Source organism: Stylophora pistillata, chromosome 2 (genome assembly GCF_964205215.1).
Source record: "Stylophora pistillata chromosome 2, jaStyPist1.2, whole genome shotgun sequence".
NCBI lineage: Eukaryota > Metazoa > Cnidaria > Anthozoa > Scleractinia > Pocilloporidae > Stylophora > Stylophora pistillata.
In genome coordinates, this window is record NC_142520.1 from 4,205,521 (window position 1) to 4,221,171 (window position 15,651).

The window sequence follows — 15,651 nt, forward strand, 5'->3', positions numbered from 1 at the left end:
AGAAATGAAAAAGCCCTAACCAAGCGTCATAGAATATTAAAAAGCACTACGCCATTGAGATGGAAGATTAAAAGCCCGGGTAAAAAGGTAGGTCTTAAGATTACGTTTAAAACTAGAGAAGGAGTGAAAGCCAGTGATGTTACTTGGTAAGTCATTCCAGAGACGTGCTGCAGCATAGGAGAATGCCCTCGCTCCCAATGTGGTAACATCTTACCACTTGGGAACTTCAGCAGACGTTTTTGATTCAACCTTAGCTCATGGTTAGTGGGAATTTTAAAGCTAATAAGCTTAAAAATATAGCCGGGTGCCATACCGTGCATTGCCTTAAAACACAATAAAAGAATCTTAAGTTCTATACGGTACCTAATTGGTAAACAGTGAAGCTGAGATAACCGTGGTGTAATGGCTAAACTTAGGTTGTTTAAAGATTAGCCTAGCGGCTGCATTTTGAACCCTTTATAGCTTGTTAATTTGTACTTGAGGGGTACCATAAAGCAAGCTGTTACAGTAATCCAAGCTGCTGGTAATAAAAGCATGGATCAAAGTCGCTGTAGAGTTTGGCGATAAGTACCTCCTAGTGCGCCAGATATTATGAATATAATAAAATAATACATTACAAACTTTGTTTATATGAACATTCATAGATAGTTTGTCGTGAAGAAAAGTACCAAGGTCTTTGACAACAGATGATCTTTCAACCCGGGAACTTTCAACAGTAATCAAAGAGATATTAATTTTTGACAGTTGTTGCCGGGTCCCCAGAATAATAAACTCCGTTTTTTCATCGTTGAGAAGGAGTTTATTGTGATTCATCCATAGGCGGATATCATTTATGCAATTTTGCATGATGATAATAGCATCTTGATGGCTCGTCACTTTATCAGGCTTAAAAGAAAGGTATAGTTGTGAATCATCTGCATAACAGTTAGCTTCCGGGAGATGTCGTTGAACAATTTTAAAAAACGTCGAAGAATAAATTATGTACAATAAAGGACCAAGACAGGAACCTTGCGGAACGCCCCAGTCCAGATCGAAACTATCAGATAAGGTACCACAGATGGAAATGCGTTGCCGACGTGCTGTCAGAGAAGGGGAGAGCCATTGAAGTGGTGTACCAGTAATTCCAAGTACGTTGTAATCAACCGTGTTGAAAGCGGTGCTTAAGTCTAATAACACGAGAGGGACTGTTTGCTGAGAATTCATGTCAAGTAGAATATCATTTGTCAGTTTTAGAGGAGCTGTTTCCGTGTTGTGGTTCCTCCTATCGGCAGATTGTAGAGACGGATAAAGATCTTTCCTCTTTATATAATTATAAACTTGTAGAAACACAGCTCGTTCGGTTACTTTTGAGATGAACGAAAGATTACTCACAGACCGGTGATTCTTATAAACAAGATGAAGATTAGCTTTTTTCAAAATTGGCAGAACAACAGCTTCTTTCCATACTGGAGGAAGATAACCGCTTTGAAGTGAAAGAGTGACTATTTTAGTTATTATAATTGGTAAAAGAACATCGATAGACTTAACAAGTAAAGGTGTCGGAATTGGATCGAGAGCGCATGATTTCCTGGCCATTTCCATGATGATGTTGTAAACCTCGCTTTGTGTGAGAGGTTCAAAACATATAAATGACGACGAACATAAATGTGAGTTCTCTGATGGCTGAGATACCAAAGTGATTTTTTCACTGTTTTGGTCTTTCGCTTGCTTCATGGTTGTCATTTCCTTGATAACTCACCCCGGTAGATATGCGTTCAACTGGAAAAAAAAATTATAATGTGATTAAAAAAAATGATATGGAGTTGAAGCAAAGTATGCACGAGCTAGGTGGTTCGAGCAGGAAAAGTAAAATGACACTAAAAGTTAAACCCTTCCCCCTTCTTATCATTCCATCAAGTTCCTCTGACAATTAATCTGTACACATTTCTACACCTTAGTGAAGAGGGAGAGAAGCACTGTAAACGCAAAATGTCTCACCTTACAATACAAAACAATGCACCGATAAAGTCTGGAGGAAGACCTTCCCGGCCTGAAGTCCAGCGAAAGAAATCTTAAGAGCCACTGACCATAAGTATTGAGAATCCGCCGACAGTTGCAGAGTTTCGTAATTCATTTAATTTTTTCTAAAGGACCCTTTTAATGAACCTTTTTCGGAAATTATAACAAAGAGTTCCATCACGCTTTTTTTTTTTTTTTCCGAGATATCGAATAGTTCAAAATACGCCTAGATAGACTTTGTCCGCCTACCGTAAAGCAATGAAAGATTAACCGACTTCGACAGTTTCGTACGCTACAACGGGATGCAATCCCGCTTTTAAACTTAATTTGCTGGAAGATGGTCCTTTTATCTCTTGGAAAATATAAATTTCTGGTTGTTACGTTTAAGTCTGAGTAGGGACCCGTTCAAATAGAGTACCTCCCGTCTCTTTCGCAGAGGTAAAATAAGGGTCAACTTCAGTGGCCCTTGAAGAGGTCTGCCATATATAATTTCCAGATCATTAATATACACCTCCAGAAGATTTATTTTTACATTTGAACTCCTCCGCTGAATAGCTCTCACGACCCATTTAAAGACCTTTAAAAATATCTGGTATGATATATTTACAAATCAAAACATACATCATCTTAAAGGTTCATCTTTGTAGATTAATTTCTCAAAGTTTCTTTCTTGGCCCGCCATAGGCAACGCGTCCAGCTTGAAAAGAGTTCGGGGCTAAATTAAAAAATAAATGTGATGCAATCCGTTGAACGACTGTCACGCAAGAGGTCATGTGTTTGGTACATTCCTGGGCAAGCTGCGTTACTGCGGCGCTTTTAATTTTATGTAGTTATATCAGGAATCGAAATCACTTTGTCGCATTTCAAAATCAGTAGACATTAGAAACAAATTATTTATTGATGCCTGAATATAATTACATACACCTTAAAATTAAATTTTCATTAGACAGGGAGGAGTGAGAGGAAGCCTAACCTCTTCGTACAAAGTTCACGTTCTTTTCTAGAAATGGAGATATAATCAAAGTGCCTTATGGTTTCTAATAAAGGAATAACGACGATAAGTAGATAAATAAAATAATGAATAGACTAAATGAAACATCTGAGGAAGATATTCTTTCACGGTGATTAAATCCTAACCATTTCTAATGGATACTCATTGGTGAGCAAGTTTAAGTTTGAAAACAAAAAAAAAAATTTCCTTCTGAGATACCCTAGGTAGGTCCCTTACTCTCAGGAATTGTCTCTTGGATGTGGTTTTGGATTTCTAGACCATCTGACCTTCATTATATACGGTACTCATTCTCGACATAAGGATACTTCTCATGATGATTACTTGAACTGTTATATTATTATAATTTGGATCAAATGCAAAGCTATCCGCGCCTCAGCTTCAGAAGGTTATAATAATAATGATGATTTAATATTTATATTGCGCAAATTAACATGTGGATATGATCAAATGCGCATCACAACACTTTTCGGGGGGCTTTGGCCGGACTGCATCAGCGGTTTACAAACAATCGAAGGAAACGTGTTTAAAGATGCCCCCTCCCCCCAGTTCCCAGTAAACAGGCCAGACCACATTACAGTAATCTCGTGAGTGGGTTCTCATCCAGCTCTTCTGAGTCGTACCAAACTTTCTAAACGTACTTAATTTAAGATATACACAGATCTAGACTGTGGAAAAAGACTACGATGCCGATTCAGATCTCAGGGACTTCAACACCACTTTCATTGTTATTGCGAGGCTGGACAAGAATATTTCTCGGTAAAACGATATTCCCATCAGTTTCATTCACTTGCGAGGCTCGCTTAATGCTCGTTCCTTCATCTATAGTTGGGGTGACTTCAGTGATCCTTCTTTTAAAGCGAGATCTAATCTGCAAGGATAAGGTGAAATCAAAACGATTACAAGAGTTTTAAAACTGATCGTGCTTTGAATTGGATCGATATAACCATGGAATTACATTTCTTATTAGAAAGTCGAAGCCTAGCTAGAAAGAAATCTGAACAAAGGTACAAAGAGAACTAAGAACAACATTGAATAACATACCTCTGAGTTTCTTACGCAGTGAAGGAGAAATATTAAGAAGCCCTGTTAAATCATAAAGTGGGATATCAACTTAACGCCTGCAGTATAACTTTTTTTATTGCCTGTGTGTAGACTCATAAAGCTTTCATCTATGCCCCCAACCCCCAGTTCCCTGAATATGCAATTTTATGGTTAGAAAAATGTCCAAATTACTGGTATTAATCAAATGTTCTCTATTTTTACAAGTTGCTTTACACTAAGTTTAGCACATGGTAATCTACTAGGCACGACAATATGCGTGACAGTGACACTACTTATATTATAAGATCAATAATATAAGATAAATTTTATGAGATGAAGAAAACCATCATCATTGCAGATTCAAGATCGTGCGATTGGTTTTATGATTTTATTTGTTATTTTTAATTCCAGAAAATTAAATTCTACTTTTTCTTATCATTGTAAAGAGTGATCGGTATTTTTATTTTACAACATTAGAGTCCTGATTGTCTGTTTTTTATTTAAGTTTTCTTTCTCGTTAACGTTATTTACTTAAGAACGCTATAGTTGTTGAAAGTTTAATAGCCGTAAGGGGTCTATTTTCCAAGCATGTGGTAATGGGATAGAACGTTCGCTTAAAAAGGCATTCGAGTATCAGAGAGAGCTGAGAATTAATAATAAACAGTGGTGAACTTGTGCTCTCACATGAGTAGGGTGTATCTCATATGAGTAGAGATAAACTCTTATTACTGACTTCAACTTTGGTGAGATTTATCAAACCAGAAGTCACCCAGTTAGCTAACTCATATTGGACGGAATTCATTTTATAAAATTTGTGTTTAGTTTACCTGAGTGGAGTTGAGAATTGTGAAAATGTAGGCGAACGCTTTGTGCAAGGACAACAGAAGACCAAATAGCCACGTGATTCCCAGCAAAGGAATCATCACCATGCATGCCCTGACACCAAGCCTACAAAATCAGGGAAAAAAAAAATAAAGAAGAAGAAGATAGGTTGCTTTCATTTTCGTAAGTAGGTATTACTTGTAAAAGGAAGCAAAGAAAAAGGCGAATGGCTCACCGTGATTTATATTCTACAGGCGCCGCTGACATACTCACCTTATTTGTTCACTGTGTTTGTCTTTCGCCTGATGCATGATTGTCATTTCCTTGATAACTCGCCCCAGTAGCATTGCGTTTAACTGAAAAGGAAAAAAAAGAATATGCACTCATCAAACTAAATCAAAAACAACATGATTTCGAGGTAGAGCTAAGTTTGCACTTAAGTTAAAGGACGTAAAAAGTTTGACGCTTCCCCCTCCTTGTCATTCCACTAAGTTTCTCAGGTTTACCTGAAAATGCGTTCGTACACAGTTATGTACCTGAGTGGAGGGGAAGAAAAGCACTGTACACACAAAATGTCTCGCCTAACAACACAAGACAATCAACCGTTAAAGTTTCGAACCAGAGGCCCATTTCTCGAAAGTCCCGGTAACTTAACGGGCCCGTAAAGCTGTTCTGTTTTCACTCAAGATGTCGATTTAAAAATTTTTGAAAATGATACAACAAAACTATTAGCTAAAGAAACAGAAAAGGACTGGTTTAGGTGCCCGAGCCTGCTTTTTTATTCTTTTAAATTTTGATTTTAAAACATGGCTTCGGGTCCGTTAAGTTACCGGGACTTTCGAGAAACGGGCCCGTGGACTTCTTAACCTGCCGTCCAGCGCGATAACCGCTTAATGCGTCCTCTAACAATGGGGTCTCCCAAAGGAAAACATACACTTTACATTTCGCGGAATACTATCGAACATAGTGAATGAAGTTAGAGGTAAGTGGTAAGAAAGAAAACATCGTCGCGATTCTAACGATAACTGAAGGCAAAACGTGAAAGCGAATAAACCTTAAGAATTTAACTTACCAACTCAATCAGCACAACGAAAACAACAAATATCCATATCATCCCGTTAGCAGATGAAATCCAGCAGCTGAAGTAAATTAGGTATCGGAAACTTTGATAAATTATCAATTAATGATTAATTATTGTGTACATGCACGTACACAGTATTCTCTATGCCCGGTTTGCTTGCAAGTAAAAATCACAAGAGAAATAAAATAAAACAAACAAACGAAAAGGCAGAAAACGACGATTCGTGACAGACTCATGGATCAGGAGAAAAAAGTCCTCACTGCTTACAATTTTTCACTGATATAGCTTGTAATCCCCTCTTCGCTTCCTGCTGCAATGCTTAGCGATATGGAGACGACGAGGGCGGGTAGACCTGTGTATTTGAAACTCGAAGTGATTACAATGTCAAACTACAAGGCTGTGGTGATGATGGTAGTGATGAAGGTGATGACAATGGTGCAGGTAATTATTCATGTTTTGCTTTTCAAACAATTATAAATGAGAGTATGACAAGTTTTGAATGCATTTTTACCCCATGAAAATCTATGTGACACCTTCATCTTGTCGTTGATGTTGTAAACTTTTACAACAAATAGGTAAAGATAAATTCCTTCGACAAGCATCCAGCAGAAAGCAGCCATCAGGAGATACTGCACTAAAGCTGCTATTGTAACACAGGCAGACTGCACAGGATAGAAAAAGTGGCATGGACTGAATAAGTTAAGAGCAGGTTACCGTCATAAGGATTAACACAAAGAGACTCCACGTTTTTGATGTAATATCTCACCTTGTTCTCAACAGCACCAATTCCGGTTAGAAAGATAATTTGCCCTGCACCAAGTGAGGTGACTAGACTCATTCGGATCTGAGAGAAAGGTCCCCTCATGTCTCTAATCAAAATTAAACAAATGATTTGTAAGAGGACTCCTCCATATCAGTTCTATCCTCATTTTATACAAAGCCATGTCATATACTTTGGGAAACAAAAGATAATTCGACTTGGGTCATATCACTTTGTGCGTCTAAGGTCATAATAGTTCTTGTTCGGTCTAAAACATCGGCTGGCTTCGGAATGCTTGTGTGGAATTATGTCATATACTTACGTAAGAAGAGCATAACTGATAATTGTTAAAGTGCTTCCAACTAAAGAGATAGACAAGCCCACGTACGTAAGAATTTTCAGCGCCTTTCCGTCAGTCTTGAAAATGAATACGAAAAACAGAGATTCAATAATCATAACAGAGAAAGGTTACGTACCATACACCCGGTTTAACACCGATGGAGGGAAAAGCGCCCTGCCGATACATGGTGCCTTTTGAAATCAATGTATGAATATTTCGCAATATCCCTACCTTAGTTAAACTGTTACCGCTCGTTCCACTATCAAACTGCATAAGAACTGCGAAGTGAGTTAGATGATTGCAGCTGCACTCGGTGTAAGTTTCGTTCCTAGATTTTAGAAGACACCCTTGCCCTGACCATCTCGAGGGCCTGCAGAAAGCATTTAGAAAAACAGTCGTAAAATTTCCCTTCCCCCTTCCCCACTATAACAAAAATTAATAAACGAAACAACTGACAGTTCGATCGACCACGTCTTATACGGAGGTCTGAGAAAGAGGAAAATGAGTAAGAAGTGAGCATACTATATGATGTGCCACTCACAAAAGCCTCACCTGTATGAAAGAAGAGTCCTCAAGAAATTTGATAATTGGAGTGAACGATGTCATTAGTTAATTCAAAGTTATTTACCTGTTCTCGAAAGTATTCCAAAACATGCAGCTTCTGTCCAAAGTTGCAGGCTGAAACCGTGAAATTACAATTAGTGTTAAGTAATTCAGCGTCTTGCGGGCCAATAAGGAGGTAGGAGTGCTCCCGCCGCATTTTTTTCAGACCCCACCCCCATTTGTGATACATCTGAAGAGTTGCTTCCCAATATTTCTAGTCTAATTTGCCTCTCTTTGAGAGGCGCCCTAAAAAGAACTAAGGTCTTGAGGACATAAAAAAACTAACACTAACAATTTAAGGTAAAATAAAGTCCACCATAACAACAACAACAAAAACGACAACAAAAGTCAACCAAAATGAAGACTAAAAAGAGGAAACAATTGCATATATAGAAATAGAAACAACGAAAATGCATACAGAAACACGGATGGTATAGGAGAGATGCGTTAAGAGAGAGAAATTGCCAAAGTTTGCTCATATTATCCAGATATACTAAAGCTGTTTAAACTCTTTTAAATAGTTACAAACATGGCTGCAACTGTCTCTTGATTAAATACAACTTACCTTTAGGTTTTTAAATCTCAACGTAATATTCTTCCTGAGTTTGGTGTTCCTTGGCCATATCGTTGCAGACAAGATAAATGTGTTGATGTTCCTAACCATGATTCCCAATAATTTTGCAAAATGCTTAGATTAAAAAAGCTATTGTGTGCACTTATTTCATCACAAGTCTTGAAAACTCCGTCGAAATTTCTTTATGGACCAAAGTCGACAAAGCGAAGTTTCTTTATGATCCAAAGACGACAAAGCGGAAATCCTTAATTCCTAGTCTATCTTTTTAATATGCATTCAATTTTTTTTTTCTATGTATATCATTCAGATGTCAAAAGTCACTCGAAAGACCAACAAATAAACAGAAAAACAGGACAAATAAAAGTAGACGAAAAAAAAAAGATAAATGTTCTTAAAGACAAAAAGAAAATTGATAAAAATTTATTAAAAGAAAATCAAAACAAAAGGGACACAGAAATTCAATCTGGGATCGAGCACATTCCTCTAAACTTGCCTGGTGTAGCTTATCTACACACCAAAAGAGAGCTATAAAAACATGAAGATACTATATATAGAACTAGGTTTTAGCAAACCTTCGTTCGTTGAAAGAGGCAGAGTTGGCTTGGTTCGGTTGGAATATTTCATGGAGATCTTTGTAAATGACCGCAAGTGCCACTGATCCTAAGACGTAATAGTGGAGGCAATTTTAATACTACTGGTCTAATAATAAAAAGAAGGACAAGCAATCACGACTTTAAGACCTTACAAGCCAAGTGGCTAATTCAAATGGTATGCCTTACGTTTGAATAGGAATAAAGTATATCGATCTACAGACAAATAAACAAATAAATATAAACAAACAACCAGATTAAAATCTCAGTCATTCAGTTTGAATTTTCCTTCGTACATGAAACCCAGCCCCCTTCTGACCATAGCCCTGATAATCAAAATATAACAAAATCTTCGAACCTGATTGGTTATCACTAGCCTGATTTATGCACTTATAGGACAGTGTATGCTTCATACTTGTAATTGGGCAATGTAATAGGAAGGTTAAAGGGATACTATGAAAGTAGACAGGACGTGTTATGTGCGCTCGCTGTTGCCGCGCTTTTCGCCGAGTTCAATGTTGTTGTTGCTATTTCTGTTTGTTTGTTTTTCTTCTGAAAACATATTACTTATGTTTAGTTTCTTTTCTTAAATTTGTCATAGATTTTATTAATTGGCAACAGGACTTCGTGTCGTCTAATTCTTTGTTTGATTAAAGCCCGAGTTGGACTACTTTTAAAAAAATGAAAAATATGTAACTCTCCAACCGTTATCCAAGCCTGCAGTGGGAAGGCTGAAAGAGTTTTCTCCTTTATCATCCCCAAGTTGGACATCACTCTCATTTTCGTTAAAAATCTTCCTGACCAAAATATCTGATGAAAAAAAAAAAAAAGTATTTTAAGCGCAGGCCAAAATAAATAAGGATGCTTTCGTATTAGTCACAAGTTACCGTTCACGAAATATTTAGGCCTAGAAGGTCTGAAAACCATTACTTAGAAGAAGTCAAAGCAAGCACTTTGGAATGATCCCTAGTCAAAGGAGTGTTCTCAATTTGAAGTTCGGATAAAGTGTAGGTGATCATTTTTTAATCATAAAACATGTATTACCGCGACGGATTCGAAAGTTTTTTTTTTTTTTCTTCAACACACTCTGTTGCGAAATTTTATGGTATTGAAAGACTCCTTAGATACAATCTGTGCGCGATAGGAATTCGCTGGTATGAACAGCCTTAATGGGGGTTTTATACATGTCGCCAACAGGACGCGATGAAAGGTTGATGGAGACAAAGCTTTCAACCAAAGTCAATAGTTTAAAGCAAGTATTGCCCTGGCAGATTTTTCTCAAAAATGCCATGAAAAATGCATGAAATCGGTATCAGAAATCAAGAAAACTCCCAAATCAGCTTTTAACATTTACTCACCTGCATGTTCACTACTGATATGAATCTCAGGTGTGGTTTGATTAAGATGGTGTTGTGAATAATTCCCGATGAACTCCTCCAAATCAGTAACGGAGAGAAGAGCACGCTCCGTCTTTTCTTGATTTATTTTACCTCCAGAAAGGGGTATCACTTCTTCTAGGATGGTGTCGACAAGTGTCTTGCTTGGAAACTGAGAAGGTTAAAAATAAAAAAGTTTTGAGCAGGAATAAGACGGTGGTTAACGTATGTCATCTAGTAGCCTTACTCGTGAAGGAATAGATAAATGAATGGAATACAAAATTTATGCAAAAGCTCTGTAAAGAGTGAAAGGAACAATAAGAAAAATTGGGCGCTAAAAAATGTCACACAAGAATTAAATGCACGTACTTCGATTGCTGATGTTAGCTTAATGGAAAGAAAATGCGGTTTCTTTGCCCAGCATTTTTTCACTGTAATACTTCCCATATACGACGAGTCTGTTCTATTTGTCATGATGATAGAGAGGTGTCTGAGAGGCCTACGGCATCTCCACATTTTCTTACAGCGTGAACTCCAACTGAACGACTGTCCGAAACAAGACGCCAACTGCTCACACCAAGATTCACAACATTCCTTGTCAATAGGTGGTTCTGTTTTATCGAAACATATCAGCTTATGCCAGTTCTGACGCCATGGGCCAGTCTTCTGCTGGCACTCCGTACCGTTAAGTGCTGAGTGACTGAGATTTTTGTTATGGATGGAGCAATGACTACCTGCGTTAGAAAAGTGAACATTTAGTGGAAGCATTTAAAAATGTCAACGATGTTCCTCGTTTGCACACATACTGTATTTTATTTCTTTTATAAAATAAAATTTTTTGTAGATCATTTTTATTTCCACTCACGTCCTGTTCCATGGACTTTCAGAAACAAATTATAATCGGTAGAGAACCCCAAGAAGTTTTTGATTGCTTTTGTCTTTCTGTTTTTATCGCTCTTCACTCATTATCAGTATTATTGGTCTGTAGAGAAAATCTCAGAGTTATTCGATGTTTAGACCCTCAGTTTTTTTCTGACTTCACTTATCTTTTCTTATTAAGTTTGTAATTAATTTTTTTTTTCGGGGATGGTGACCCGCTTTAAGATTGAAGTTACAGTGTAAAGTTTATAGGCCAACACCTTCCCCTGTTCTTTTGTTTTGTTTTGTTTTGTTTTGTTTTGTCTTTTCTTACATCTTTTGAAGGGACAATTACCAGCAATAAAAAATCATTGATTTTCCCGAGTAGTTCGCTTCTTAAGATTTATTTAGCGATAGATGATACATTCAGGGTCAAGCCTTGACGGCAGAGGTGAACACCTCAGACAATGTCGATCTCTTAAAATGTCCTATTCCCTTTTTCCTACGAAGAAATTACAAACCTTGTGCTGAAGTTAGCATGATCTTAGTCGCTGTGGGAGAGATGAAACCAGACAAAATGTAAATCACCAGTCATAAATAATAACTCCCTAATTCATAGCCATGACGAGGCAAGGGGGGTGGAGTGGGGGAAGGAAGGGGGATTTGCCAAAAGAATCAATTGCGAGGCAAGCACTACGATAATAAGATACCTATGGAAATGTGGTCTTAAAACGATCAAATGTTAGAGAGTTTATTTTTCGATTACGTAATCTCTAGCGGAACATCTGTAGAGTTTTTCATTAATCCTCATTTATGAAAAAAACCTGCCGTCGCAAATTAAAAAAAAACTAAACCATCATATCTTTTTTTCACCACTAATAAAGGGAAACGTGTCAGTGGAAAATTTAACACACGAAATACCGCCCGTGTTAGAAATGCACCTTCACGGCGACAGTAAATAGGCTGAAGTGTGTCGCCGCTATGAGTTTGTTAAGGAGAAAGAAAATGAATTACAACCATTAAAGCGGAGTTCTAGCGACTCATAACATAGTTACCGGTATATTTGAAATATGTAAGACCATTTTTTTTTTGTTTTCTGAGCTAACTATTCCTTGAAAAGATTTGGATATATATACAAAGTTGAAATGGTAAATTGGCCACCGTAATGATTACAAAAGCTGACGTTTCGAGCGTTAGCCCTTCGTCGGAGCGAGTCCGTTTCACTCCGACGAAGGGCTAACGCTCGAAACGTCAGCTTTTGTAATCATTACGGTGGCCAATTTACCATTTCAACTTTGTTGATATATCCAAATTATTTCGTTACTCCCACCGACGCAGCCCCAAACAGTTTCTTTCGAAACTATCAGCCTTTATTCATTGAAAAGGTTTTTGTCACGGGAGAGCGCTTGTGTCGACAGAGGGGTCTAGAAAATACATCTGTTTGAAAGGAGATCGCCGTTACGTTTTGTCCTCACTCGGGCGAAGGACTACGTTTATTGTATGGAGGAAAACTAGGATAACATGGTAGAGTTAAATGACCACGTATAAAAGAGATTAAACACAGAGCGAATCATACACAAGCCTCCGAGAAATTTTAGAAAAAGGAGTAGATTAATTTGTTGTGTTGCGGTATAGGTAAATTTTTCTACCTACATTTAATTTGCATCTTGTTTGTAATTCGCTTTTACTCATAGTTAAGAGATGACAAAAGGGAACATCTAAAATAGAAAAAAAAGCTCCCGTCTTTCCAATTGTATTTATTTCTTCCTATTTCTTTTTCCTCACCAGATTTTCACGTCTATTAAGTGCGTCAAGACAAGCATCAAGAAATTGTGAAAGCATTCTGTACTAATATCAGAGCGAAAACGTAACAGGAAGTTACTAAAACTGCCTCTAGCTACGCTACACCGAATTGGTTTGATACAAGTACTTACCAAGAACGATCAATAGTCCAAGCAATGGCATTTTTTTGAGAAACTCCGTCCAGGTGAAAGGATTTTCCCTTATATCTAGGGATCCAAGATAATCCGGCGATAACAATATCGACAACCGCAAATTTGCCCTAGCGAATTAATATCTCTTATTCAGACTGCTGTAATACAATCGAGAGAGGGTAAAATAAAGAAGGACCAGTCTCACTGAGCGCGGAGTGAGACGCTAAACGGTTAGATTCAATGCTTTGTTTTCACATTATGGCTTGATAACTTAGCTTTCAAGCTCGTAGATCAATTATAACTTCTCCGACGACATATTGACATTACTACGCGCCTAAACAGGTGGATAATGGATAGAATAAATTCGGTCCGTATCAGATGGCAAAAGCTTTGTAAAAAGAGAAGTTTTTGGAGGTTTTATTGAAATTTTTTTTTCGTTTAGCATTTGTATTAGCCTTGTATTCAGTTTCTTCAAGCAACATAAGTGTGAATTTGTGCTTGGTCCTATCGAGTACTTGCTATAGATTAAATACAAAACAATACAAAGCTGAACAGAAACGATATCTAATATTCAAATTTCACCATTCTATGTTTTTTTTTTTCAGTTGAAAGCAGTCAGAGCATGCCCTATGTTGACAATCACTATCGCAGTCTGATTGGTTTTTGGAAATAAGTTGACAAACAATTGTCTGTTGCGTTGACGATTATTTTCACTGCTATTATCAGACCATGTTCATAGGAAGCAAAATATGTTGTGCAGAAAATAATTGCAATTTTTATTAACGCAGTCTGATTGGTTTTTCCAAAGCAATTGCTTGATTGTAATTTTTCCATTACACTTTTGAGAGGAAAAGCATTTGTTTGTTTGTTTGTGGCAAATTTGCTTTTTTTTTTTTTTTTTTTTTTTTTTTTTTTTTTTTTTTTTTAGTTAAAAGGTGATAACAATTCGAACATCCCATTGCACGAACATAACATTTCCTGAATGTATCAAAACCAGGTTCGATTATCTAACATTGTTATTTTTGTTGATTTTTCCCGTTAGAATCCTTTCGAAGAGGAAAAAAAGATCGGTTTGGGGACTTATTCATTCAGCTACGCAACGCCCAGTCCGCAGATGGCCCACGCATACGCAGACCCCAGGACGCTTTACACTCTGTCATTCATCCTACCCTTATAGCGTTTTGCAGAACCAGGGCAGTTAACTTTAAAATAGTGTTAAGGAGCCAACCAAAGCGTTTCACGTAAAGAAGAGAAAAAACCCACTCTCTTAAATGACATGCTAAGATCACTTAGCTTTATTGCAAGCGTGAGATCTTCTTGTCTCCACCTTTTTGAAAACAGAAACAAATTTCACATCGCGGATCCATTTATATCTTGATGTTTGTGCTTATATTAATCCGGCAGAACGTGTGCGGTGCCTGAGTTTCTGTTCCTGCTCTCGCCGTCGTTGCTGTTGTTACCTTTGTTGATTAAATCTCGGCTAAAATATTCATTAAATTGTTGCTTTATTTACAGCCACCCAGTTAGCCCAATGGGTAGTGCGCTGGACTGTTGTGCGGGAGGTCGAGGGTTCGATCCCCGGCCGGACCAACACTCAAGGTCTTAAAACAATTGAGAATAATTTTCTACCTTTCTATAACATCAAGAAATGGTTAGATATTCTAGTCTTCTCAGATTGGGACGAATAAATGGAGGTCCTGTGTCCTGCAGGGTTGGGGATATAAAGGGATAATCTCCACCAAATTTTAACTTTTGATTAAAATGTAGATCTTTTGCCAAAATAACTACTGGCAGAAGAAAAAGTTCCCTAAAACCTTTCATTCGATTAAAATCCTGGTGTAAAAGCGCGAAATTCACTCAATTCAAAGACCGGAAGTTGAAATGGCTCCTAGTTAAACACGTGATCAATGACGTAAAAAGGAGAACTGAAAAAAATACGAGCGATCGCAATGGAGTCCGACTCTGGTGATTCGAGTTGTTCACTTTTGGATTCATAACGCTCCAAACGTCAGCCCTTGTAATCGTTACGGTGGCCAATTTACCATTTCAACTTTTTTGATATATCCAAATCATTTCGTTACTCCCACCGACGCAGCCCCAAACAGTTTCTTTCGAAACTATCAGCCGCTAGACATTTTAATTTACCTAATCATTCTAAGCAACATATGGCAATCTGCGATCTTTCCTTACACTTAGGTAGCAGGGAAAGCCGTAAAAATCTTCAACAAAAGCTCATCTTTCAAACCGGCAGTCTAAATCCCACAGGGATCAACGAACGCTTTTGATTCCACTAATTTATTCTTGTTTTTCTCGTTGTGTGCTTTTAAAGGTAGAGAATGGAGCTACGTTATTGGTGGGAACATGGCCGCTCCGACGAAGGGCTAACGCTCGAAACGTCAGCTTTTGTAATCGTTACGGTGGTCAATTTACCATTTCAACTTTGTTGATATATCCAAATTAAAATGTCTAGCGAGTGGTTTGGATGTGTCCTTGTCATTGCTTTCCACATTCTCGTTTTTCTCGTTGCCATGTTCCCACCAATGACGTAGCTCCATTCACTGCCTTTAAAAGCACACACAACCCACAACTCCTCTATTCGCTCCTACGAAGGGCTAACGCTCAAAACGTCAGCTTTTGTAATCGTTACGGTGGCCAATTTACC

The 15,651-nt window shown here is 37.7% G+C and overlaps 1 protein-coding gene across 1 annotated transcript; it reads right to left on the reverse strand.

The window, feature by feature from the left end:
- Positions 1-2,873: 2,873 nt before the first annotated feature.
- Positions 2,874-15,341, reverse strand: LOC148736740 (adhesion G protein-coupled receptor D1-like). The gene is made up of 18 exons (XM_088751034.1): positions 12,990-15,341; positions 11,577-11,606; positions 10,567-10,931; positions 10,180-10,369; positions 9,527-9,631; positions 8,804-8,891; positions 8,223-8,313; positions 7,683-7,732; positions 7,286-7,424; positions 7,037-7,131; positions 6,721-6,823; positions 6,466-6,616; positions 6,222-6,306; positions 5,946-6,012; positions 5,147-5,229; positions 4,879-4,999; positions 4,052-4,093; positions 2,874-3,878 (listed from the first exon to the last, which is right to left on the reverse strand). Exons 1-18 carry the CDS (start codon positions 13,018-13,020, stop codon positions 3,702-3,704), a joined length of 2,013 nt encoding a protein of 670 aa, XP_088607160.1. The 5' UTR covers positions 13,021-15,341; the 3' UTR covers positions 2,874-3,701.
- Positions 15,342-15,651: the final 310 nt, after the last annotated feature.

Coding starts and splice junctions, on each gene's coding strand:
- LOC148736740 (XM_088751034.1), bottom strand. CDS start 13,020: ATGCCATTGCTTGGACTATTGATCGTTCTTG. Junction 6,013..6,221: donor AGCTATATCAGTGAAAAATT/GTAAGCAGTGAG, acceptor AATTTACTTCAG/CTGCTGGATTTCATCTGCTA. Junction 5,000..5,146: donor AAACACAGTGAACAAATAAG/GTGAGTATGTCA, acceptor CTGATTTTGTAG/GCTTGGTGTCAGGGCATGCA.